The 23,787-nt window shown below is 41.6% G+C and overlaps 7 protein-coding genes across 15 annotated transcripts; all 7 read left to right on the top strand.

Annotated features, from left to right (window-relative positions):
* Positions 1-2,122: 2,122 nt before the first annotated feature.
* RB195_008141 (uncharacterized protein) lies at positions 2,123-2,802 on the top strand (the record flags this gene model as incomplete). Its single annotated transcript, XM_064194522.1, has 2 exons — positions 2,123-2,134; positions 2,584-2,802. 2 exons carry the CDS (start codon positions 2,123-2,125, stop codon positions 2,800-2,802), a joined length of 231 nt encoding a protein of 76 aa, XP_064045667.1.
* Positions 2,651-13,062, top strand: RB195_008140 (uncharacterized protein; the record flags this gene model as incomplete). 5 transcript variants are annotated; one of them, XM_064194519.1, is made up of 10 exons in its annotated part: positions 2,984-3,117; positions 3,171-3,747; positions 5,536-5,621; positions 5,888-6,016; positions 6,079-6,163; positions 10,270-10,349; positions 10,746-10,914; positions 10,993-11,102; positions 12,457-12,525; positions 12,606-13,062. In XM_064194519.1, 10 exons carry the CDS (start codon positions 2,984-2,986, stop codon positions 13,060-13,062), a joined length of 1,896 nt encoding a protein of 631 aa, XP_064045661.1. The 5 variants fall into 5 exon arrangements, with proteins under 5 accessions (XP_064045666.1, XP_064045661.1, XP_064045662.1 ...); XM_064194521.1 differs by having other exon boundaries at positions 5,828-6,016; XM_064194520.1 differs by having other exon boundaries at positions 5,828-6,016; positions 10,743-10,914.
* On the top strand, positions 12,706-13,062 carry RB195_008139 (uncharacterized protein; the record flags this gene model as incomplete). The annotated part of the gene is made up of 1 exon (XM_064194516.1): positions 12,706-13,062. The coding sequence occupies one exon, from the start codon at positions 12,706-12,708 to the stop codon at positions 13,060-13,062; it is 357 nt and encodes a 118-aa protein (XP_064045664.1).
* A 250-nt stretch (positions 13,063-13,312) lies between these two features.
* RB195_008138 (uncharacterized protein) lies at positions 13,313-13,858 on the top strand (the record flags this gene model as incomplete). Its single annotated transcript, XM_064194515.1, has 1 exon — positions 13,313-13,858. The coding sequence occupies one exon, from the start codon at positions 13,313-13,315 to the stop codon at positions 13,856-13,858; it is 546 nt and encodes a 181-aa protein (XP_064045660.1).
* A 14-nt stretch (positions 13,859-13,872) lies between these two features.
* On the top strand, positions 13,873-14,635 carry RB195_008137 (uncharacterized protein; the record flags this gene model as incomplete). The annotated part of the gene is made up of 2 exons (XM_064194514.1): positions 13,873-13,948; positions 14,088-14,635. 2 exons carry the CDS (start codon positions 13,873-13,875, stop codon positions 14,633-14,635), a joined length of 624 nt encoding a protein of 207 aa, XP_064045659.1.
* A 48-nt stretch (positions 14,636-14,683) lies between these two features.
* RB195_008136 (uncharacterized protein) lies at positions 14,684-15,070 on the top strand (the record flags this gene model as incomplete). 2 transcript variants are annotated; one of them, XM_064194512.1, is made up of 1 exon in its annotated part: positions 14,684-15,070. In XM_064194512.1, the coding sequence occupies one exon, from the start codon at positions 14,684-14,686 to the stop codon at positions 15,068-15,070; it is 387 nt and encodes a 128-aa protein (XP_064045657.1). The 2 variants fall into 2 exon arrangements, with proteins under 2 accessions (XP_064045657.1, XP_064045658.1); XM_064194513.1 differs by having other exon boundaries at positions 14,690-15,070.
* A 74-nt stretch (positions 15,071-15,144) lies between these two features.
* RB195_008135 (uncharacterized protein) lies at positions 15,145-23,312 on the top strand (the record flags this gene model as incomplete). Of its 4 annotated transcripts, XM_064194511.1 has the most annotated exons (19): positions 15,145-15,222; positions 16,441-16,563; positions 16,619-16,704; positions 16,803-16,927; positions 17,000-17,116; positions 17,189-17,249; positions 17,397-17,533; positions 17,620-17,839; positions 17,899-17,986; positions 18,092-18,225; positions 18,281-18,356; positions 18,420-18,570; positions 18,626-18,719; positions 18,759-18,798; positions 19,303-19,491; positions 19,761-19,873; positions 19,950-20,013; positions 20,428-20,538; positions 20,592-20,606. In XM_064194511.1, 19 exons carry the CDS (start codon positions 15,145-15,147, stop codon positions 20,604-20,606), a joined length of 2,022 nt encoding a protein of 673 aa, XP_064045655.1. The 4 variants fall into 4 exon arrangements, with proteins under 4 accessions (XP_064045655.1, XP_064045656.1, XP_064045653.1 ...); XM_064194509.1 differs by lacking the exons at positions 18,759-18,798; positions 19,303-19,491; positions 19,761-19,873; ... (1 more) ...; positions 20,428-20,538; positions 20,592-20,606 and having other exon boundaries at positions 18,626-18,741; XM_064194508.1 differs by lacking the exons at positions 15,145-15,222; positions 16,441-16,563; positions 16,619-16,704; ... (11 more) ...; positions 19,950-20,013; positions 20,428-20,538 and adding exons at positions 20,776-20,857; positions 20,919-20,988; positions 21,141-21,218; ... (5 more) ...; positions 22,994-23,070; positions 23,171-23,312 and having other exon boundaries at positions 20,592-20,713.
* Positions 23,313-23,787: the final 475 nt, after the last annotated feature.

Genomic DNA, 23,787 nt, shown 5'->3' with positions numbered 1-23,787 from the left:
AGCGTAGTTGCTCTTGCGCTACGTCTCGCTGACGATCCGCCCACACCACTCTCCCTGCCCATTTCGCCGCGTCCGCTGCTCTTACGAGGAGTTTTCTCCGCCGCACCTGCATCTCTTACGATGCGCTTTTAGAATCGGAGGAAAAGGAAAAGGAAAATCCCTGGTATTAGATTTTGTTTGAAACTCTGTATGAAGTATACTTGGAAGTTAATACAAATGAAATAGGTTTGTATATATGCCATTTGAAAATGTAAGTGAAAATGAACCTATTTTGACTTGTTAGACGGAAATTAATCATCCAACTCTGGGAATGCAAAAGATGCTTCAAAAGAATTTCCTCCTGATCGGTGTAGTGCTATATTCTTTCATTTTTTTTTCGTTTTCTATAAATTTCTTTTTGCTTATCTAGCTGAGTAAAACTGCCATCGAATGCCTAACAAGGCGCGAATAATGCCTCGCAGACATACATTGCACCTGAAGGTAGATCTCGAAGGTACAAAGGTCTCTGTTCGCCACTAATACATCTAACCTGTCATATTAATTTTATGTAGAGAATAGAAACAAATGAAGCGGTAAAACACTGTTGAAGGAAATTTGAAGAACCACATAAAGTTTTATTCTATAAAACGTCCAAGGAAGTACTAAAATATTTGGCTTGCGCTCTATATAAACATTATATCTATATAAAACTTTGAAAAGATAAAATTTAAAAAGAAGTTCAAAGAATGTATACAAAGTAATAAGGGCATAAATTTGCTGGGCGTACTGTTGCTGCAGTCGAAAGTTGAACATGAATTCGTTGAATGACATCGTGACAAACATACACTTATGCACTGCGCATTTTTATAGAACAGTTTGGGCGTGAAATGTGTGAAAATATTTTCATTTCTTTTCCTTTATTCTTCTTATTCTTTTCCCTGCAGAATTTTTTTTTTGTTGAGATAATCTTTATTTGTGTGGATTTGCTCAAATGAAGTCAATGTAGATCACACATATCACTCTTATCAGTCATGATATCCTTAACCTCTTGATACTTTGTGATATGTCTCTGATAATATATCTTTTAATTAGATGAAAGGATCTAGTTTTCTCCTTAATTTCCGATCATATGCGCTCCATTTACTATTTTTGTAGATTAGAACTTGCTGCATTAATTCGTTCTACACTCATCTCCCTTTTAAATTCGCAGTAGCCACTTCTTAGTCGCGGCGCGAACGTCGCACGTAACGTTGATTAGAGGGCAATGAGGGGGCGGGGTCTAGATGATCTCAGGCGGTCGTGGAGAATGTCTAGCTGGTGGAGTGGCATACGTGATTACGCGGAGGCGCGCGGCGCTGAAGGGAGGTCAGGAGCGGTCAGCCGGTTTTCACGGGTACCTCTTGTCCCGCACCCCGTGCAAGGTTATGTTATTGCTTATTTTCTGTCGTTTCTTCAATGTCGTTCTCCTTATTAGTCTAGTCTTTAGTCTTTCTCTTTAGTCTTTCTCTTTTTATACGCTATTGCTGCTTTTCAAATTTATTGCTACGTTGCTTATTTTGAAGATATCTATTTCTTTTATAAACTCGAAGTAAGAGCGCGGTTCAGTACTAGCGTAGCAATAAGGACTTGAATAAAAAAGAACAAGATATGAACTACGAATAACGTCTACAGTGACGTGAAGAGCGACTCTGAAGAAACGACAGGAACTTAAAAGCTCACATGAAGAGAAAACAGCAGGGGTTTATAGAAGAACCATACCCTTCTGTAATCACATATCGCCTAATTTCAGGTTCCAAACACCTTATTGATCTATTGACGCTTACTAAACGGAGGTTTTTTTGTTTCAGAGCTTCTCTGTCACAAAATTCTAGAATTAATCGCTCCATTCTAATTTGCAACTTTTCAAATAGTCGCTAACTCTAGCAGCCCATATGATCAGCTGAAGGAGAAATCCTCAGCATCGATTCGATCAAGAAAAATCAATTCATTTCAGTAACAATACCATCTTTTTCAAATTTGAATGGAGCGAAAACACGTTTATGCAGAAATTAAGAAGGAACACCGGTTATTTGCACAAAACAACAACACTGATGAAGAAAAAGGAACACAGTTCAAGTGATATACATTCTATGGGACAATTCACATGGAAAGACACGTAATCTTATCTCAATCGATCAGTTGTTGACAATGATCTTCCCTTATTGGAAAAAAAAACAGCGATGTATTCATTCATGTCCTTTTTTCATGATGATGAATCATGTGGGCTGTGATATCACTATATCACCTTAACTATTTTTGTTTTCTTCCATTGATGCTTCTGTCGTGTGCAATTAATCAGTGCTCCTCTCTCTCAATGTAATGTGTAATGTAAACGACTGTCGCAGCGCATATCATTTGTGAAGTTGCCAGCCCCATGCCCAGCCTCATGTTTTTCATACTACTGGATTTTTCTTGTGTGTGCCGGATCCTCCGAAACATCTTCATCGATCCTGAAATCTGCTGCTCCCTCCTATCGTTGTTTTTCTTTCCCACCACTTGTGCTATAGATGCATGTTTTTTTTTCTGGAAATCTCTATCTCTCACGTTCTCAGCATTTCATTTCAGAAAGAAGGAGTTCTACTGAACCTATACTCTTCCCAATTGAATCTTATTGATGGGATCAACAAGGAAAATGAAAAATGCTGTTGTGAAGCCTCTTGGATTGTTGACGCTTCGTTCCCATCAAGGACACCACCGCGAACGATGCCACACACAACCGCAAAGACAGCGAGCAACCTCTTCACTCAGTGGACGTGTGGCTACGTCCACTTATTCGACGAATAGCCCCATCAACGGTAAACCGTCGACACCTTCAACTCAAACCACCTCAACCCTAAGATCTCGGGCGTACAGTATTTCTTATGGTTCCCAGGCAGCATCGAAAAACCAGCCATCCCTTGCCAACACTCTCATGAGTGTTTTCCCCCGTCAGTCTTCTCAAGAAGATTGTGGAGTTTATCAGGCTATGGTAGCGCCCAGAAATTCATGTACAACTCCGTCAACTTCGACAGCTAATGAAATTTCTACGGATAACGTTGATGCCATCAGTACTACTAAACCAAATGGTCAGGTTGTTGATGAAGCCCAGAGCTCTCACCAGTTATCTTCTGCCACACACCATGCCATATCTGGAGAACTGACACCTACTCCAGATCTCCAACCACTTTTGACGACGGCTACACCCCAATGCATGCAGTAGAGTGGACATCTGCTGGAAGCAACAGTCGTCTGATTATGCCAATGTTTGATCGTTATAAGCTGGAAGAAGTTCGCTCCTATGTGTCCGATAGTAGTGATTACTGCAGTTCAACTGGCGCTGCAAATTGTAGCACTGATTTACAGAGCCCAGCAAATCCACCTCGTGCCTATTCTTTCGCTGGGCGTTGTAATCTTCGTCCTGGGGCAAACGCGGGCCTTGCTGAGAACACAGATGCACGCACTGAAAAAACCGAAAACGCTGGGGGAGGACTTCTTCAACCAGCCGAGGATCCTCGAAAAGGGGCATTTTCTCTTGGAAGCAAGACGCTTTTTCAACGATCGTTCGCAAAATCTCACAGCAGACCTCGACTCACGCACAATGATAGACTTCGCACCCTGTGGAAGTTCCTATTAGGCGTTGAATATGTTGTGTTTTCCGCAGAGTACACACTTGCGCAAGAACCTACGGCATATAAAATAATATTTTCTGATTTTGAATATTACGTCATTGCAATCTTCCGTGTGAGCCACGTGAGTTCTCTTTTTTTTCACGATTTCTTTCGTTTATAAGTTTACATTGATTCCCTTATGTATATATATATTTCTCAATGTAATGTGTAATGTAAACGAATGTGTCTGGACCACGTGTTGAGGCTACCTCGCTCCTGCATCGCGGCGCCCCTGTCCCGGCCGGGCAATACTGCGGCTGGAGCGCGCAATCGTCGTGTATGTAGATGAGGGCGCCACCCCTGCTCTTCAAATGTGGTGTTAGCGGTTGGTGGTGAGGGATGATAAAGAAGTTTATTATTATTATTACCAGTCTGAGCGTCAGACTAAAGCCGGACTTCAGACTTTCTGTGGTGTTGTTTGCTTCGCTCGCCTTCACTGATCAATGAAAATTAATACTAGTGTTATCACTTCTATGAAAAATTAGTAGATTTTCATCACACTGTTACGGTGTAACATATGCTATATAGTTATTTGGCTGCTTGCCACCATAATTAGTCTGTTATAATCCACTATTGCATAGTGGGTTTCTTGTTATTTTGATAGCGGTCCTTATTTGTGTTTCTTTTGTTGAAACTCACACTATTTAGTCACTCCTTGTATTGATACTGGTCATTGTTCATGTTTGTTATGTGGACATTTATATAGTGGACGTCATTCTGTGAATACTTAATGTATTATAATAATAATAACAATAATAATAATTACGCTCAGACTGGTAATAATAATAATAAACTTCTTTATAATCCCTCACCACCAACCGCTAACACCACATTTGAAGAGTAGAGGTGGCGCCCTCATCTACATATGCGACAATTGCGCGCTCCAGTCCTACTATTGCCCGGCCGAGATAGGAGCGCTGCTACACAGGAGCGAGGTAGCCCCAAAACATGGTCCAGATACCGGCACTCAGTGTAAACGACTGTCGTAACGCATATCATTTGTGAAGTTGCCAGCCTCATGCTTTCATACAGGATTTCTGTTGTGTGTGCCGGATCCTCGGAAAAATTTTCATCGATCCTAAAATCAGTACACGAGGTTGTCAAATAAATTTATTGGCTAACGTTCCAGCTATGTTGCCTTCTTCAGAGCCTGAAAAGGGCGATTCAATCTACAATTTAAGCGACCAACTTCTCCACAACTGAACTGATAAATTCCACGCCTACTTTCAATCACCAATTTAGCGACTATACTGAATGCTCACCTTAGATCGGAAACGCCTAGCATGGACCCCTGACTGGTCGATCACGAGGGTGAATGGTTTGGATGTCACATTCGGATCGGAAGAACCATTCGAGATATGGCGCAAGTTCCCCGTTATCGACAGACATTCGCCCTTGCGGTCAATTTTAGGGTTTTTGGATTGGATCCAAAATGCTTTCAGCGATTTTCAAGCCAACGTTCTAGATTCGTGCGCCAGTCAGCGGTCCATGCTAGGCGTCTCCGATCTAAGGTGAGCATTCAGTATAGTCGCTAAATTGGTGATTGAAAGTAGGCGTGGAATTTATCAGTTTAGTTGTGGATAGGTTGGTCGTTTAAATTGTAGATTGAATCGCCCTTTTCAGGCTCTGAAGAAGGCGATGTAGCCGAAACGTTAGCCAATAAATTTATTTAACAACCTCGTGTACAGCTTATCAACCTCGATACTACATTCTACTATGCCGAGGTTCATTGAAAGTCGAACTTTTCAACTGATCCTGAAATCTGTTGCTCCCTACTACTGTTGTTTTTCTTTTCCACCACTTGTGCTATAAATGCATGTTTTTTTTTCTGGAAATCTCTATCTCTCACGTTCTCAACATTTCATTTCAGAAAGAAGGAGTTCTATTAAACCTATGCTCTTCCCAATTGAATCTTATTGATGGGATCAACAAGTATACTGCTAACCTCATGAAATTGTTGGTACAGTTTGCTTTTCTAGTACATAACATACATACATAGTAATTGTTACACGGCTGTGTCAAAGACAAATTGAACAGTAGATACTATTGCCTGGAACAAAGTCTTGATGAGAACAGCTTGAGTTCAGAAACCAAGTTCTTTTCCGGTTTCCTAGTTATCATCGAAATAGTGAACTTAGTTCATAAAATGAATGTTTTTGCAGTTGTGAATTATTAATGCAATGCGACCCCGTGGAGTGCCCGAAAATGGATACTTCTTTCAGTAAGAAAGAACAAGATGAACTAGGGCAAACCTTAATAGCCGTGGAAGCGGTGTTGGGAACGAAAAATGCTCGTTTAGCAGCCGCTGAACATGAAAATCAAATGGCGATCGATAAAGGGAATTATCGAAGGTATCTATCAATTTCTCGGGTTTTTTCTACTTCCGCTTTATATTCTATTATTCCATTTCTAGTGGTGAACTGGAGGCCGAAAATGTTGCACTTCGGAAGATGGTTGCTGAGCTGGAGGAAAAGTTGTGCGATATAAAGAAATCTCATGTATGTCATCTCTGTTTATATCTGCATCGTTCAAAATATTCAAATTTCCTTCCGACATGACAGCGATGGATTAGCCTTCTTGAAGGCACCAATCTTAGATTTCTTCTGCGTTATTATTATTAGCGAACGAGACTTTAAGGTTTACAGCGTTATTTTTGTCATAGCATTCCGAGATAAAAAAAAAAGCCCCGAATGAGATATGTGTATAAAGTCGAACAACAACAGAAATGTCGATAGCACTGTTCTGTGGTGGCTGCAAAATATGTTTTTTTTAATACTAACAATAACACAAGAACATATGACCTACTCAAACTGCCCCCACCATCGGAAGTATTTGATTTTTCATCTCCACCGTGCTACTGCAGCAACTTTCGCAAAGCGTTCACACAAAATCCTTTTCTACCTTCACCCATACTGACTTGACTTAATCGGCGGGCTGATGTCGCTTGACGCGATTACCCGCATCTTCGCCGAGGCGTGCCATCTTTGCCCAACCTTCTCGGTCTTCTGCGAGAGCTTGCACAGAATTAATTCATTCGTCGCTACTCCATATTCTGCGAGACCTTACATCTCTCCTGAACTGCTTATCTATGCCGAGCTTCCTCAGGTCCTCTTTCACCGCCTCGGCCTAGAACTTCCGTTTTCGTCCACGTGGCTTCTTCCAGCTTGAACTCGACAAACTCCTCAGAACTCATTGAACAAGGCGATCTGCCGGTCTCCTTAATACATGACCAAAGAAACGAAGATGATTTTTCTGTAGCCACGTTCGATGGCGGTGCAAGATGTAGATACGTTCCACTTGTCATCCGCCGGTACACCACATCGATCTCCGGGTAAAGATCTTCATTGTGACATACCCTAGGCCAAAAGTAGCAAAGCAGCCGTCTAAGCAGTTTTCTTTCCGTGCAACCAAACCTCTCCATCACCGTAGACGGTGCTGTCCAAGTCTCCGATTGAGCGAATTGAGGATAGGTAGACTCGCAGCTTGACTTCATTGGTGATGAGGGCCGACGACAGGGATTTCTTTAGGGAGTTGAATGCAGAAATGGCCTTAGCGCATCTTTGCTGAATATCTCTCTCATAGCTGCCGTTATTCTTCAGCATACAGCTCAGAAAACAGAACTCATCGACAAGTTGGGTGCGAGGCAAGAGGTACCCGCAAAAACCGGCTTACCGCTCCTGGCCTCTCTTCAGCGCCGCGCGCCTTCGCGTAATCACATCTGCCACTCCACCAGCTGGACATCCTCCACGACCGCCTGAGATCATCTAGACCCTGCCCCTTACTGCCATCTAGTCAACGCTGCGCGCGACGTTCGCGCTGCGACGAAGCAGTGGATATTGCGAATTTAGAAGGGAGAGGAGTGTAGAACGAATTGGCGCACCAAGTTCTGGTGTACGAAAATAGTAAATTGAGCGCATGTGATCGGGATTTAAGGAGAAAAACTAAATCCTTTCATCCAATTAAAAGATATATGAGAGATATATCATAGAGTATCAAAGAGTCAAAGATATGATGATTGATAAGAGTGATATGTGTGTTCTACATTGACCTCACTTGAGCAACTTCACATAAATAAAGATTATCTCAAAAAGATGCTGCAGGCAAGAGAATAAGAAGAATAAAGGAAAAAACGAATATATTTTTATACACCTCATAATTTCACACATTTCACGCCCAAACTGTTCCATATAAACCCGTAGTGCATAAGTATGTGTTACGATGTCATTCAACGAATTCATCTTCAACTTTCGACTGCAGTAACTATACGCCTAGCAACTTTATTTCCTTATTACTTTGTATGCATTTTTTGAACTCCTTTCTACATCTTACCTTTTTAAAATTTTATATAGACATGTTTATATGGAGCACAACTTAAATATTTTAGTACTTCCTTGTAAGTTTTATAGAATAAAACTTTGTGTGGTTCTTCAAACTTCTTTCAACAGCATTCTATTTCTTCATTTCTATCTATTCTCTGCATTAAATCAATATAACAGGTTAGGTGTATTAGTGGCGAACAGAGACCTTTGCATCTTCGAGATATACCTTTAGGTACAATGTATATCTGTGAGGCATTATTCGCGCCTCGTTAGTCGTTGGATTCCACTTTTACTCAGCTAGATTAGCAAAAAGAAATTCTTAGAAAGCGAAAAAAAAAGTTTAAAAAAAAGCATTACACCGATCAATGGGACATTCTTTGAAACATCTCTTGGATTCCCAGGGATGGATGAGTGGTTCCTCTTGACAAGTCAAAACAGGATAATGTCATTTTCACTCGCATTTCTAAATGGCATATCACCTACACAAACCTTTATTCTTTCTTTCTTTTATATTAACTTACAAGCATGCTTTATGTAGAGTTTTAAGCAACATCTAATACCAGGTACTTTCCTTCTCATTCAATTCTAAAAGCGCACCATAAGAGCTGCAGGCACGGCGAAAAAAAAAACTCATCGTAAAAGCAGCAGACGCGGCGAAATGGGTGGGGAGGGTGGCGTGGGCGGGGCGTCAGGGAGACGTAACAAAAATGGCAATAAGGCTACTGTAGCGATTATGACGGTATCAGGGGATGCGCGGTGCAATTAACGACGCTCATTAGCCTCCTGAATACACGGCGGCACATCATACGGGTACCTCTTGACCGTTCCCCGATCTTAGAGGGTCGCTTACATGTAGGTTAAAGCTACTAAAATGTGGTATGAATACACCGTAACCACCTTTCCGAGGCACGGATAAGTACAAATTTCCCTAACGGAGCTAGTCATACTGGAGCTATACCTGCAAACAAAACTAGAGAAGCTCTGAAACAAACGAGATCCCTCGGTTGTGCAAGGAGTCAACTAACGAATAAGATGCCTAAAACTTGCACATTATGGCATATCTGATCGGAGAAGGATGAAAGATGATAGCGCAGCGAAAAGCCGCCGAAAAAAATCTGCGCCCCTTCTATGTCTTAGTGGTTTGTGTTTCCCTTCTGTTGTTTCGTTTTCGTTTGTAATGTTGCTCTGAAACCGTTAGTCGCCGCGTTCGCAATCCCGAAACTTCGGTTTTTCGGCCGACTGATCTGTTCTCTACCACTTGATTCAGTAGTGCATCTCATGCAAATTTATATTCATTCGAATCATTACAATTTGAGGCGGCGGTGAGAGAATAGGTATGTACCAAAGTTTTCGGTGCTTTGAAACACCTCCGGATTGCCACTGAGAAACGTTCTCCAATAAGGAGTTTTCCATGTTGCGAACGCTGCCCACATTAAAAATTTCCTCAAATCTTGACCTTCCCTGCTGGTATCCAGTGGTCCTTCTTCTACATTGGGTTTAATCACTCCTAATTGTGCCTAAAAATTATCTAATGCTTACTTCTTTTGATGTTGAAATTTAATCGTCATTTTATATCCAATCTGTTGGAATTTATTATAATTTTCACTATTTTTCTGCTTTCCTTGGAAGTTGTATTGACGAGCATATATGCGATATTCAGAGCCGGTGCTCCGACCCCATTCACTTTTCGACGGTTGGCGAAAACACTCTTGTTCAATTTTAGATCATTAGAGAAGGGACCCCCTTCATTTTTGGACGATTGGAAAAGGGATCCTCACCACCTCATGAGTCAGACCCTCTTCAAATGAGGAGAGTCCGGCTCCTCCTTATCGCACCTATGTTGATGAGTATTATTTACTTGTACTTTTAATTATCTGGTCATTAAACTGCCTCGTAGCAGACCGTATAGATTTTCCGGGCGCTTCCCCTGGTTTTATCGCGACATGGGTCTAGTTAAGTGCATCTTCTTTCTCTTTCTCTTTCTCTTTCTCTCTCTCTCTCTCTCTCTCTCTCTCTCTCTCTCCCTCTCTCTCTGTCTGGTGATGGGGTTCGACCACAGGGATTTCGCTAAGGAGTTAAATAAAAAAAATAAGTATATAAATAAAAGTTAAGTTCAGAAATGGCCTTTGCGCATCTTTGCTGAATATCTTTCTCATAGTTGCCGTTGTTTTTCAGCATACAGCCCAAGTAACAGAATCGACGAGTTCGATCGGTTGTCCGTTCACCGTGACATCTGTCCCACATCTGTTTGCATTTTCTGAGTTCTGAACAGTTTTCATTTCCAGGCAATTACTCCGTCGACATCGGTCGATATCCAAAAGCATCTCAAAAGTTCGTTGACTTCTAATTTCCGGAGTATTTCAAGGTAATCCTTCCATTAATTTTTCAAACACTTTTCTTTTCTCATTGTGGGAGCTGTGATGTAATTTCTTTGTCTGTTCTTCTTCTGATTTAATGTTGACGCCATATTTTCTCACTTCTACAACTGTGTCCCCACTTTTGACGGGTATTGTTCGTGGGCGGAATAATCGTTTTGGATTTGTCAGAATGAAATTGTCATTGGCAGTGACCGTAGTGATGGCAATCATGGCATGAAGAAACCTCGTTCGAACGAAGCAATAACATAGGAGGTTTTACTGCTGGCTCGAGTATAAATATACTTGGTTTTAACTTGTCTGCTTTTTCCAGTGTTATAGTCGTTGTAGTACATGACACTAGTACATCTGTTTTTTTTTTTTATTGAACTATTATTGACCAGCAGGCGAAAAAGATCCCACAGCGTGATCGAACCTCTGGATTCTGGCGATGTCGCAGCTGTTATTCATAGCATTAATTTGGATAGACGCCGGGTGAATTCTGCAGGATCCATTAATATCGCTGACGGTATTGTTTTGCCAAAGGCGAGAAGTGAATCACTAACAGAAATAACAGTGAGTTCCATAGTTTCTTCGCAGCCTTTTTTGTTTTACTGTTTTGAAAACCTGTAATGAAAATGTTTACGTCTCCAGGGATTGAAATGTTCTCATGTTGGTAATAAATGGTCGATTTCGAAATTATATAGAAAGCCAGCCTCGGGGTCATCGGGCGTTTTCGATATTGAGGAACCACCATCAAAAAAGTATAAGATATAAGGCCTTAGGCATCTAGTCTTGTCTCAGGTGAATAGCGGTACCTTATTATTCGATTGCGTTGTATATATTTTTATTTTTTTATGGCTGTATATTTTTTCTCTTTTAAATGGTACACATCATATTTTGTTTGTTATAGCTGTATATATTTTTTCTTTTTGTTGAAGAGTTGTGATAAGTCGTTGTGTTCCAAATTCAGAAGGAATTTCAATCGTGTTGATCTGTTCGGAATTGCGCTCCTGCAGTTAAAATAAATATGAAGCATTCATTGAAGTTATCATTTCTTGATGAATTTATTTATTTATTTATTGAACGATATCACAATATTAGAATGTGTCGTTGCATGCTTCGTCTCCATCTGCTCAAATCAGTAGTGGCGGTTCGCATCCATGTTTCTCCAAGATGCGATACGAACAAATCTTTTCATCTTGTTTTTGGTCGGCCAACTCGTCGTTTCCAAATCCATGGTCTCCATTCGGTAATCATCTTCGTCCATCGGTTGTCCTTTCCAGCACATCTTTTTGGTCCACGTTGATTTTGTTTCAATCGATCTAGCCCTGATACGTGGAAGTTTTCCAAGCACAAGTTTGTACGATGCATAAGAAGAGCTACACCAAGCATTCTTCTCATTATTTGCCGTTGAGCTATCTGTAGCGCTTTGAGATCCTTGCTTCATGTAGCCCAAGTTTCACAGCCGTAAAGGAGACGAGGTTCCACACATTTTATATAAAGTCGACGTTTGAACTCCATTCGACATCTTCTGTTTGTGAAATATGCACCGAGTTGGTTTAATGTGTTCCAACCGGAGCGAATTCGTCTATTTGGCTCAGCTGTTAGATTCCTATCAAAGGATATGGATTGACCAAGATAAACGAAGTTGCTGCAGTAATGTATAGAAGATCCATCAGTGAAGATCGGTATCGGTATATATATTTCTTTGGAATTGGTCATGACAAGTGTCTTAGAAAAATTCATTTTCAGCCCCACAATTTGGCTTTTGTCGCTCATTTCTTGAAGCAATAAGCGGAGTTGTTGTGGTTCGTGCTACAAAACTACATCCCCCACAACGATGTACCGCCTCATAGTGGCGTGGAGGTGACTCTGGGCGTCGAACTGCGATGCGCGACGGAGGTTCGTCCTCCGGCAGTATCTTCCGGACATTCCGACTTCTCGGAATCGGAAGCCTAGCTAAGAGTAAACCACTGCTAAGATTGACCACCGTCTTGGCAAAATATCGCAAGGTGGTTCCCTGATAAATATAGGTTGGGTGACGAGCTGTGGTGAAAGCTAAGCTCGCCGCGGCACAGCTGCTTAGTTTGGGGAAAAGTCTTTTTGCTACTCCAGCACATTCCTTGCCTCAGTACTCAGTAAATTTGGCCCTGCCGTCTCAGATATCGGACGGTATGGCGACCGGTGAGAGGCGATCAAATCTCAGGTTGCAAAGACGGAGACTGTCTCGGACTGTGTACTTACAACGCGAGAACAGTGTCCAGAGACGCTGACCTGCATGCCCTTCTTGGAGCTGCAGAGCGTATCAAATTTCACGTGATTGCTCTGCAGGAGACCAAGTGCAGTAGGAGCGACGTACGACAGATGAATGACGGTATACTCGTCTTTCGTGGAGAGAAGGTTCCGTCGCGAAATGTAGGTGTTGTTGGTTTTGTTGGGCACCCATCTGTCGTCCATCTTGTCGATTCTCACGAGATCCTGTCACCTCGCCTGGCCATTCTTCGCCTCCGCCCTCTGCGCCAAAAACTCATCAGTATCATCAACTGCTACTCACCAACATCAGCAGCTGATGAATCCGAAATGGACGCGTTTTACGAGGAGCTGGAGAAAGTGATCTGCAGCGAGAAGTCCTTCTACAAATTCGTTGCCCGAGACTTCAACGCAAAACTAGGAATGGCTACAGAAGAGGAATACAGGATCGAAAGATTTGGACCGGAATGAAAATGGCAATCGTCTAGCCGGGCTCTTTTAAAGAGAGTTCCCATGAAAGAGGTCGCTCGCCTTTTTCATGGGAACTCTCTTTTTATGAAGAAAGATCATCGTCGGTGGACATGCGAATCGCCCAGTGGCGCGACTCGTGCGGAGCTATACCACCCACCAATCGGAACTGGTGTCTGGTGATTGCGTACTCGAGGACTCCCTGTCCCAAGGTGACTGGCACATCGAGGAGGACCCAAACGTGGACTACGAGATGCTGCTCAGAGGATTACGAGCCTGTGCTGAACGTGCCTCGAAGTCGCGCACGACAAACTTGGATCGAATTTCGAAGACCACCAAGGAATTGTTAGGAAGAAGAAGGGCTTTGAGGCGTGATCCGAATGCATCGCACATTGAGTGGTTAGTAGCAAACACTAGCTGCAGAAAAGCGTTGCAGGAGGATCTTTTGAAGTACAGGCAGAAGATGATTCTAGAAGCAGCACAAAGAAGAACGAGTCTAAAGAAGTGCCGCAGGGATCTCCGCGAATATAGTATTCCGCTAGCAGCCTTGCTGAGCGAAGACGGGACTCGCACGTCTTCTCGTCGTGAGATGGAAATCATTACGGAGAGGTTCTACTCGAACCTTTTCCGTTCATCAACTCCTGTGTCAAGCCTAATCATCTCCACTGGCGAAGCTCCACCACGGATTCTCCCGTCGGAAGTACGAGTCGCTATCAAGAGCATGAAACCTCGCACAGCTCCGGACCTGATTTTAAATCAGCAGACTTTTTTCGGGCTGGTGGCCATCCGCTTCATGTAATCTTAGCAGTGCACATGACATGCTACCTTCAGAAAGAAAGGATTACAGACCAGTGGGAGACCTCGCGAACCGTTCTAATCCATAAGAAAGGTGATCGAGAGGACATTCGGAACTGGCGTCCGATATGCTTGCTGAGCGTGTTATACAAAGTATTCACCAAGATCATCCCACGCGCATATCTACGACGCTGGATGAAGCCCAACCTCAAGAACAAGCTGGATTCCGCCAGGGGTTCAGCTGCTTGGACCACATCCAGATCGCATCGAAGGTCATAGAGGTTTGCGGGGATTCCGCCTGCTCCTTGTTCTAACCTTTGTCGACTATGGGAAAGCCTTCGACAGCGTAGAAACGAATGCAATAGTGTCAGCACTGGTCGATCAAGGTGTGGACACCTCCTATGTGAGGACATTAGCCAATTGCTACGATCGATGCACCAAGATACAGCTAGAAGATACAGCTTTTCCACCGCTCCTCACCATACCCATTGGAAAGGGAGTGCGACAAATCGATGCTATATCGCGAACCTGTTCACGAGCATTACAATGGATATTGGAATCACTTTTCTGGGAAGAAAGGGGCATACGTGTTGATGGAAGATTTCTCTCGAACCTTCGTTTCGCGGAAGACATCGTTCTCTTTTCGAGCAGTACCAACAAAGCAGAAACGATGCTCAACGAACTGAACGAAGCAGGGAAGAGAATAGGATTGCGAAAAAACAGTAAGAAGACACAGTTCATGAAGAACGCCTACTGCGAGGACGGAGGAGTACAACTTTAAGGCTCCCAAATCGTGGGAACTTTGTCATACGTATACCTCGGACGTTCCATGAACATGGAAAACGTCTTAAAGGAAGAACTGAATAGAAGAATGAGAGCATGGGCAGCATTCGCGGCCATCAGGGAAGCTACGGGCCAACTGACGGACCAAGATCTTCGTGCCCATCTGTTCGACTCGACAGTTCTTCCAGCGCTCTGTTACGCAGCGGAGACGTGGGCAGACACCGCTGCCACGTCTAGGAAGCTACTTACTACCCGCAGAGCTCTTGAGAGATGTTTTCTGAAGTTTGGCCGACGCACTCCACACTTAGCCGGTCTTTGCAGCTCCGATTCAAGAGGAATGTCCCGTCTTCGCAACTCAGCGGACTATGTATCGAAGGCAAAACATAGATGTACCTATCACATCATGATGATAGATAGACTAAAAGAACGCTAGAGCTGATCCGAAAAGATGCTAAACTCCCTCGAGGGAGACCGCCAACGAGATGGGGTGACGTGTTCGCTACACGGATGGACCAGCTGAGAGCTCAGCTGGATACGGCTCAAGGACCTCGTCAACGTCACTCACGAAACTTGAGAACATCATGGGTGAGAATAGCGAGGGAACGAAACCAGTGGGAGAGATTCTGGGGCCCTCATGTCCAGTGAAGACGGACCATCTAAGTAAGTAAGTAAGTACACACACACGTAATAGAATAAGTCCGCTAATGTTCGGCTAAAGCCGGACTTCAGACCTTCTGTGGTGTTCGCTACGCTCGCCATCACTGATTAATGAAAATAAATTAATAATAGTGACATTTTCTGTAGAATTAGAATTGTGTTTTTCTAACAACGTTTTCTTCGTTTTCTTAAAGGAAATTTAGGCTGAAGATTTCATAATTTTCTTTGTAAACGCGTCAGTTTTACATTTAGAGAACATTCAAACTTCACCTTCAAGCACTCCTTCGATACCAATGTAATATCGACACGAAATGGAATCATTATTCACCAACCTGAACGTCCCGCTAAAGCCGTACTTCAGACTTTCTGTGGTGTTCGTTACGCTCGCCATCACTGATTAATGAAAATAAATTAGTAATAGTGACATTTTCTGCAGAATCAGAATTGTTTTTCTAACAATGTTTTCTTCTTTTTCTTAAAGGAAATTTAGGAAAGAAAATTTTGAGGATTTCATAAATTTCTTTGTGAAAGCGTCAGTTTTAAATTTGGAGAATATTCAAACGTCACTTTTAAGCGCTCTTTCGATACCAGTGCAATATAGACCCGACATGGAATCATTACTCAAAATGTAGGTTTCCCAGCTATATTGACGTTGAATTTGTAGGAAAAGGGATGGGACTGTGACTACGTTTGGAAAAGTCAGCTGTTCACTTTCAGCTTCAGCTTGTTCAGATTTTAGAGAATAGAAAGAATATTATTTGATAGGAATACTACCATTTCGGACCTTTTGATTTCGTTGGAGAGAACAAGTGTTGTGATTGATTTCCATCCGATCCGAAAGAGCACTTTTCAACGGGTCACTAGTCTGGCAGTATAAAAGTCGGCTATTACGTTGAATTTATTGTATATTCTGCACAGAAAATGATTCAAAATGGACCATTTTAACGTGTAATCCTTTATTCACTGCTTTTCTTGAATTTATCCACGGTAATTTTTATCCCAGCGCTTTCAAAATTCATTCAAAAAGTAACATATTTTTATGTTCATAACTATTAGTTATCTTGAGGGCTTTTTTTTTGTTGGAAGAATATTTCAATAGTGTGCTGAGAATTACTTTTAACGTAAGAACATATCTTCCTATTGCAGCAGTCTCATGGAGTGGTGCTAGCTGCCTTAGTCGACTACGGTATCGATGTCGTACAGTGTTCCGACGGAGGTACATCACCAGTAACAGAGACAGCGCTTTTCTCAGCTGATAATTTCAACATGGTAAATATTTTCTAAGGATATTAGTACTTTCTCCATAAGTCTATGTAATGTTAAGGCGGCGCATCTAGCAATGATGGATGCGTTAATGCTCGCTCATCTTCGGAACGTCATCACAGTTGGTCGAGTAATCGATGCCGTGAGGTAAGTTACCTTATTCGAGGATAATTAGTAACCTTCTGGGTGTGTATCTACTGAAGGACCAATATCGATTATTCATTGACGTTGATCTCTTGTTCTAGTCGACACACGACTGTTGACGAAAGCGAGCGACCAATGAATTCAGTGGACGCGTTCCTATTTTGGATTAATAAGGTTTGCCTTTTGGTGCGAGATGACGATGAACGGTCGCAGATACAACTGAAAGGTAAGTGCTAACGTATTCTATTTGTTTGCTGCTTCATTTCACTTTTAAAAATGTAATTATTATTTTGTCTAGGTGGTACTGACGGTGGGATGATCCCTGAAATGGAAGATCTCTATGATGAAATTAGTGATGGCCAATGTCTTTGCACTCTCGTAGCTTGGTATCGACCAAGAGGAATGGAAATTGAAGGCTAGTCTGCTTGCCATTATTTTTTCATTTGATTTGACAAGATTTTGGTGTACTTATTGCTTTGATTTGCAGATATTTGCTATAACGATCAAATCAGTACAGTTCATTGCCATTACAACCTGCTTTTGTTACAGTAAGTTGCATATGTTATTATATATCCATTTGCTCTGCTTGTCATACACTTATTCTATACTCAAAAATGTTCTAAATACCGTTTTATTAGAAGATATGGGCAGTATTTGTATTGTTTTTACTCCTGAGGAAGGCAATTCACTTTTAGGTTCTGTTACAACTGTCTGCCGTGGAATCCATTTCATTTTGAAACTGAAGATATCCTTTATCTTCATGATTCACTCCAAATGAATATCAACGTATTTTTGGCCGACTTATTCGAGATCTTTGAACCTGCCCCCAATGGTTGGTATAGCTGTATATTTGAAATTCTATCTATTAGCTTCATTTTTGTATTTGTTTTCGACTTATTTTTGGCATTTCATATTCAGTTGTTGTTCAACAAGAAGCTGTTACATCTCCACGTCGATTCGTACCTATCCAGGAAATCCCAGACCTGCGATCTGCTAATTCAGCTGCTCACAGCCCACATCCTCCAAAAGTTAGGAATCCTTTCAGCAGTTTACATGTAACATCCACTCCAGGAGGTGGAATGACCATGCCATCTCGATCGATCAGTATGATGAGTCAAGACAGCTTGCTCACCAATAGGTAAGAATCCTTAACTCGTTTCTTAGCTTTCAAACAAATCCATAGAGAATTCAATATAGGACTCACGATTCCTGGCAAGTTGCGCCTCAGCACCAAGCATCAGAGTACTGGATTGCGAATGTTACTAACTTCGGCCGCTTAGTTCAGGTATGTATTGTAGAGCTTGTGTTTTGTCCTCTTATCCCTCTTTTTTGTTATATGTTTCCCTCACCACGCTTGTTTCAACTAAGAGTTAAGCTCTAAACTGTTTAGCCTGATGGAGGCAGTAACGGGAATTTGTCAACTGCTGCATGTTCGCCATATGCCAGAAGCGATTCCCTTCCTACTGCTTCTATAAGGCTTGGAAGAAAAGCGCCGCGATCACGAAAAAGGAAGGTTTTGATAAGGTATTGTTATTGTGCTTCTCGTTGTTGGTTTTGCATCCATAAAAAAGAAATTTAGCACAATGACTGAATTGGAACGAGCTGAAAAAGGCAAAGCAGCATTCTTTGCTTTAATGAGCAGGTGCGACGCTTCGGTGAGTTTTTAGTTGGTTCTTCCGAAGGTTTTCTGTGAATCCACATCTTCCTACTGCTTTAAGGATCCTGCCTCAACTGAGTCGCCCAATGCGAAAATGATTCGTGAGTTGGATCGTAAACTGGCTGACTTATCTCAGCAAGTATCAATCATGAACATGGCTCCAGAACAACAGCGCATTAGTCGTGCACCCTCACAGCCAAGTGTTTATCAAGGTGAAATATGAATTTCCTCTAGTAATCTAAGTTCATTCATATCGCTACTTTCTAGATCCTCCACAAATGCCTCCTAATTTGGCAAGAGCTGGTTACGGGACTCTACCCCATATTTTGACATCGCAGGCAGTTCCCAACTATGCACAACCGTATGCACAACAACAACAATAGCAACGGGAGTTTTATAGCTATGCGCCGTCACAGGGGCACTATGCGCAACCTCAACAGGTGAATACTGGTCCTAGTTAGTTTTCAAACACATTTTTGTTCAAGTGTTTTTCTCTCTCATTACTTTTATCTTTGTTTTTATCTCATTTTCTTTTGTGCCTTTTGAAATGTGTGTTTACCAAAGAAAAAAGTTGAAATCTCAGCTTTGAACGAAAGTCGTTAATGTTCGGAGTGGTAATGGTGTATATCACCATCACTATTTGAATAGTCAAGAAAAATCTCTTTACGTCAATTAAAAATCGTGTGGATTCTCGGCTGGCGAATTTCCCAGATGAACCAACTTCGAGACATCTATTAATAATCACTTTGAAATTCCTTCATTGTCCCTTTACTTCGTTCCTTGCAGCCAACACGCAGATTTTATTTCCGCATGAAAATATAGTTATTCAATTTAATAGGAACCAAACACTGGACTTTCAACTTTTCTAATAGATAAATTATTCGATTATTTAAAAAAATTTTAGTCATTTTAGTCAGTATTACCTTGTTGGATCTGCATTTTAGATGCGTTCGAGTTTATCCAATGGAATGTTGAACTATTTGTCTGGCCAAGCGCCATCGTACGGCGAGTACCCTACGAATTTGGTTCAACCGCATCAAATACAACCTCCTGGGCATACAGCAGACCCGTATTCCTCACAATTGGAGCACATACACATGCAACAACAGCCACAACAACCAGGTTATTCTATGGTGAGTTTGCATTAGAAATCAAGTTAGTGTACAGTTATGGTCATGCTTATCCAACTATGGTTCCTTTTCTGGTATTTCCCCACGTGTAATTACGTGATGATATATGATGTATGCTCTGTGCTGCAATTGAGAAAAAAAAAACATGCTGTTGCTCGAGTACACTTTAAACATACTGATGCTGGGGGATTTACAAGGAACCATAGCCGGACCAAGATGAACATGTCTGTGTTTTGTTTCTAGATGTTTCTAAGCTGCTCACTTTTGTACAGATGCATCAGTCAGCTCACGCCGCCACCGGTTTCTCACTTCATCAGCCGTCAGCAGTAGACGTTGCACCAATGATGCCCCCGGCTCCGAGAGGAACAGCTCGAGTGTCCAGCTGGTATTCAGATACGTAGTGCCGAAATTGTTTCTTACATATGCTACTAATCAGCGATATAGTTTCAGGCGTCATTTAGCCGAATCGATCCACCCTTAGAAATCAATCGCAATTTGACAAACTGGGGCATGACATGTCAAAAGGTATTTCGTCTACCAGTTTACTTATTATGAGTATGAAATATCGCGGGGGTAAATGGTTGAGGTGGATCCTAGTTGGCTCATTCATCCTTCTTTACTGTTCTTCTCTCTGCAGTAACTGATCCTATTTTTGTGTCGTGAAAACATGGAAATATAGAAATTTTGCATAAAAATAAAAAAAAAAACAAAAATAATTTGCATGGATGTGGGGCGCACAAATTGCTATTGAGAAGAGTAGGACGACGAATGAACTATTATATATTATATTATTAACTTTTGCTCTACCTCTCTCCCTTTCACAACGTTCTACATCGACATTTTCACCACGAATATGAAATTAAAATACTGGAAAAATAACGGTATAAATGGAATCTTCTCCGTTTTTCAATTTTACTAGAATAACCCGATCAGATGCAGGGTCATACGGGTCGCTCACAAAGGAGAACATGGGAAAATCAGACATTTATCAAAAGTGAGCATGATTTAGTGAATCAACCTGATCTTGTTCCCACAATCCCCAGTGAAGATGTGAGCGCTTTCTTCACACTCTTACCTAGCACAGAGTGAAGTCTTCTGTTCAGGATCAGATACAGTGACAATCTCCGTGACCTGCTGGAGCAACTCAGAGACGCTCTAGAGATTCTTGTGAAGGAAGCGATAGCACAACTGCTCCAGAACCTGAGCGTGTGCGAGTGCAAGATATGTGTCTGTGCCTTTATTTTGCGGAATTCTACTAGATCTTACTACATCTGATCCTAGTTCCAGATCTATCAGTCGCTCCTCCGCACCCATCGCCACCACGTGATCCAGCGAATCATACGAACGGTACAATGTCTGAACCAAATAGGTTGGTGTTTGTCAGCACGGTGTCGTCTTTGATTTAAGTTCTGCGGAATTCTCTATTCTAGAACAACAGCACCATCAGGACTAGCTTTTGTTGTCAGCGACGATCAAGCGGCCGAGGATTTCGATAAAATTGTGAGTTGATATTTCCAGATATTTTCTGTTTACCTTCTTACCTAGTGTTTCATCAGTGTTCTCTATTTTTATTTTTACGTATTTGCAACTTACTTTTTCGCTTCGATTTTTTTTTGCTGGAAAACGTCCAAATAAGTAATTTTTTTTTGCAGGCTGAGCAACGTCGTCAGGCTAAGCGAGCTGCCCTTCTCGCAAAGACAATGAAACGCAAAGAGGAAATTGAGAACAAGGTGAGTGACAGTGGAGGGTTTGGAATATTTCCGGCAAAAAGTTTCTGAACTGAATTTGCCAATGCTTTCGTGAAGTTGGTACTTTTGTGAGATCTAGCTGCAGGTTCTCTGAACTAATCCATTTACTTAGTTTTATAATGCTCTCTATTGATCGTATTTACTATTCAAAATAACGTTATCGGATTTAGTTAATCTACATATACTTTATTTATATCGATCGAAGGTTTTGTAGGTGGATCAAATTGAGCAAAGGAATGCCGAGAAAAGATTGGCGGAGTTAGCCAAACCTGAAATGACAGAGCAGCGCAAGTTAGAGGAGTTACAGCGGTGATGTTTCTAGTGTGGTCTTTGGTATAAACATGCAGTAATGTATGTGTTTGATTTTGCAGCCAAAAAATTCTGGACGACTACAAGCGAAGAGAAATGGAAAAACAATTGGGTGTTGAGTCAGGGTCGAATTCTGCTCGTGGTCCTCCTGGTCGTGGCCATTCGCAGCCACCTTTCATTCGTACCAAGTCACAGGTAGTTTTTTTTTTGTGCAGTGTGTGGTGGGGTGCTGGCGCTTTGCTGATGTTAGTAATACTTTTAGATGTCTGAGTTAGCGTTAAGTACGGATGGAGTGGAGAAGGGACGTCTACCTAGAGTACGCGGGCAGTCCACCGTTGAACAGCGTATTTCGGTTTCAAGCTTGCAAGAACCAAGTGAGCTAGAAGTTATTTGAAAACTCCTGTTATAAACAATTCTCCTGCTAGACAAAAATGTGGCGCAGCCTTTTGTTTCTATTTTAATTTAAAAAATTATTTATTTAATAATATTTTTTTAATATTTGTGGGACATATTAGATCATATCTTATTCTTTTTAAATGCAACTTATTGCCTATGAAGCTTTATTCTTTGCCCTACATTGAATACTACTCTGGACTTTTGCTCCTAAATGAGTTAAAAAGGTGCGAAGTATATTTGCTGCTTTGTTGGTCTACTATCTACGCAAAGATTTTAATAGCATCTGATTTTTAAGAGAATTTCCATCATTTGTTGTTTTCAGCTCAAAAGCTCTTTGCCAAGGCTGCTCCGAAGTCTAATCGAGGCTTGATTATTAATGTTCTTCAGTACGGTGTATTTCCTGGGGCGGTAAATGACCAGACGAGAATGAAGGTACAGTTCTTTTAAGACTGATGGATGTTTGCTTCTTTGTAGCTATTGTTTTTTAAAATCTTATTTCTATAGACGATGAACGATCTGGCTACTTCCGATGCGAAACATTTTCTCATCCTCTTCCGGGACTGTAAGTGTCAGTATCGAGGCTTATATAGCTGGGATCAGGTAGATTATTTGTTGTTCTCTTTTTTGTTCTTTTATATACCTAGATATGGGTTTTTTGGACGATTTTGACGGAGGCTAAGAGTTGAGATGTGATCCAACTTCAGTTACATTTCTATCTACGAGTTTTAATAGTTGAGCAACGGTCAGAATAGAACAACTACGCAGTTCCACTTCAAACGTGAATATGAACTTCATTAGTGAACCGATGAAAGTGTCCTGGACAAGTAAAATTTCAGCCTCATGCATTTGCCACTAGTGATATTCGCATCTGAAGCCTATTTTAAGCCTTTTGGTATGGGATAATTGAAGAAGAAATCGTTTTCTTCACATTAATACGGTCTGTCTCTCAATTATCCTCAATTTTCCTGATGCTACTCAATTATACTAGCACTCAATTATCCTGACGCTAGTGTTCTGTCGATACAGAAATTCTTATTATAAAAATAATTCAGGTATCCGACACGGCTATCAAAATTTCGGGACAGGGTCCTTCAAAGTGTTCGGAAAGCATCATGAAGCTAATGTTCAAGTAAGTTCTCTTCATTTTTTTAAAAGCAGGTTTTTCGTCTTCTGTAAACTTGTACAGATTAGTAGGGTTCATGTGCGCTTTCGATGATTCTATTCTTCAGATATGATTCGGGTGCGAAGAATTTCTCACAAATACCCACAAATCATCTCGGTGCAACAATCGACGGTTTCTCAATTCAGGACCAATTTTGGCAGAAGCTTAAAATCCCCTATAGTGGTGCAGCGTCCCATCGAAATAATTGATATGGCACCGATTGTATAGGGAAGCTTTGGTTTTTTTCTTTTTGTTGTGATCGCCTTAAATGGTGACGTGATGCACTCCGGTCCAAGTGATGCCATTGTACGTTATTCTGTTACATTAGGCAGTCGTTCATTGTTTCTTTATGCTCCATATCAGATCATATAAACACTTGGCTGTTATATAAGCAGCAGTTAGCATTCATGTTTCCACTTTCTGAAGAACGGAGGAGTCGTAGAGGTGAAAAGCAACGCAGAAGGTGGATACGACTATGAAACGTTTGTAACGTCCCAGTTACCTTTTGCGACATGCACACGAAGTTACTGCGGGATACTTCTACACTACGACACAGGAATTCGACGCCGGAGGACCAGTCGCACCCCATTTTATAGCTATCTGGCGCACCAATCCGACGCCGGTGGACCCGTCGCCCCCCTCCTTCCATATAATAGCTATCTTTCGCCGGCGCATCAACCTGAC

This window comes from Necator americanus, chromosome III (assembly GCF_031761385.1).
Source record: "Necator americanus strain Aroian chromosome III, whole genome shotgun sequence".
Taxonomy (NCBI): Eukaryota; Metazoa; Nematoda; class Chromadorea; order Rhabditida; family Ancylostomatidae; genus Necator; species Necator americanus.
This window is presented reverse-complemented; position numbering and strand designations above follow the sequence as displayed.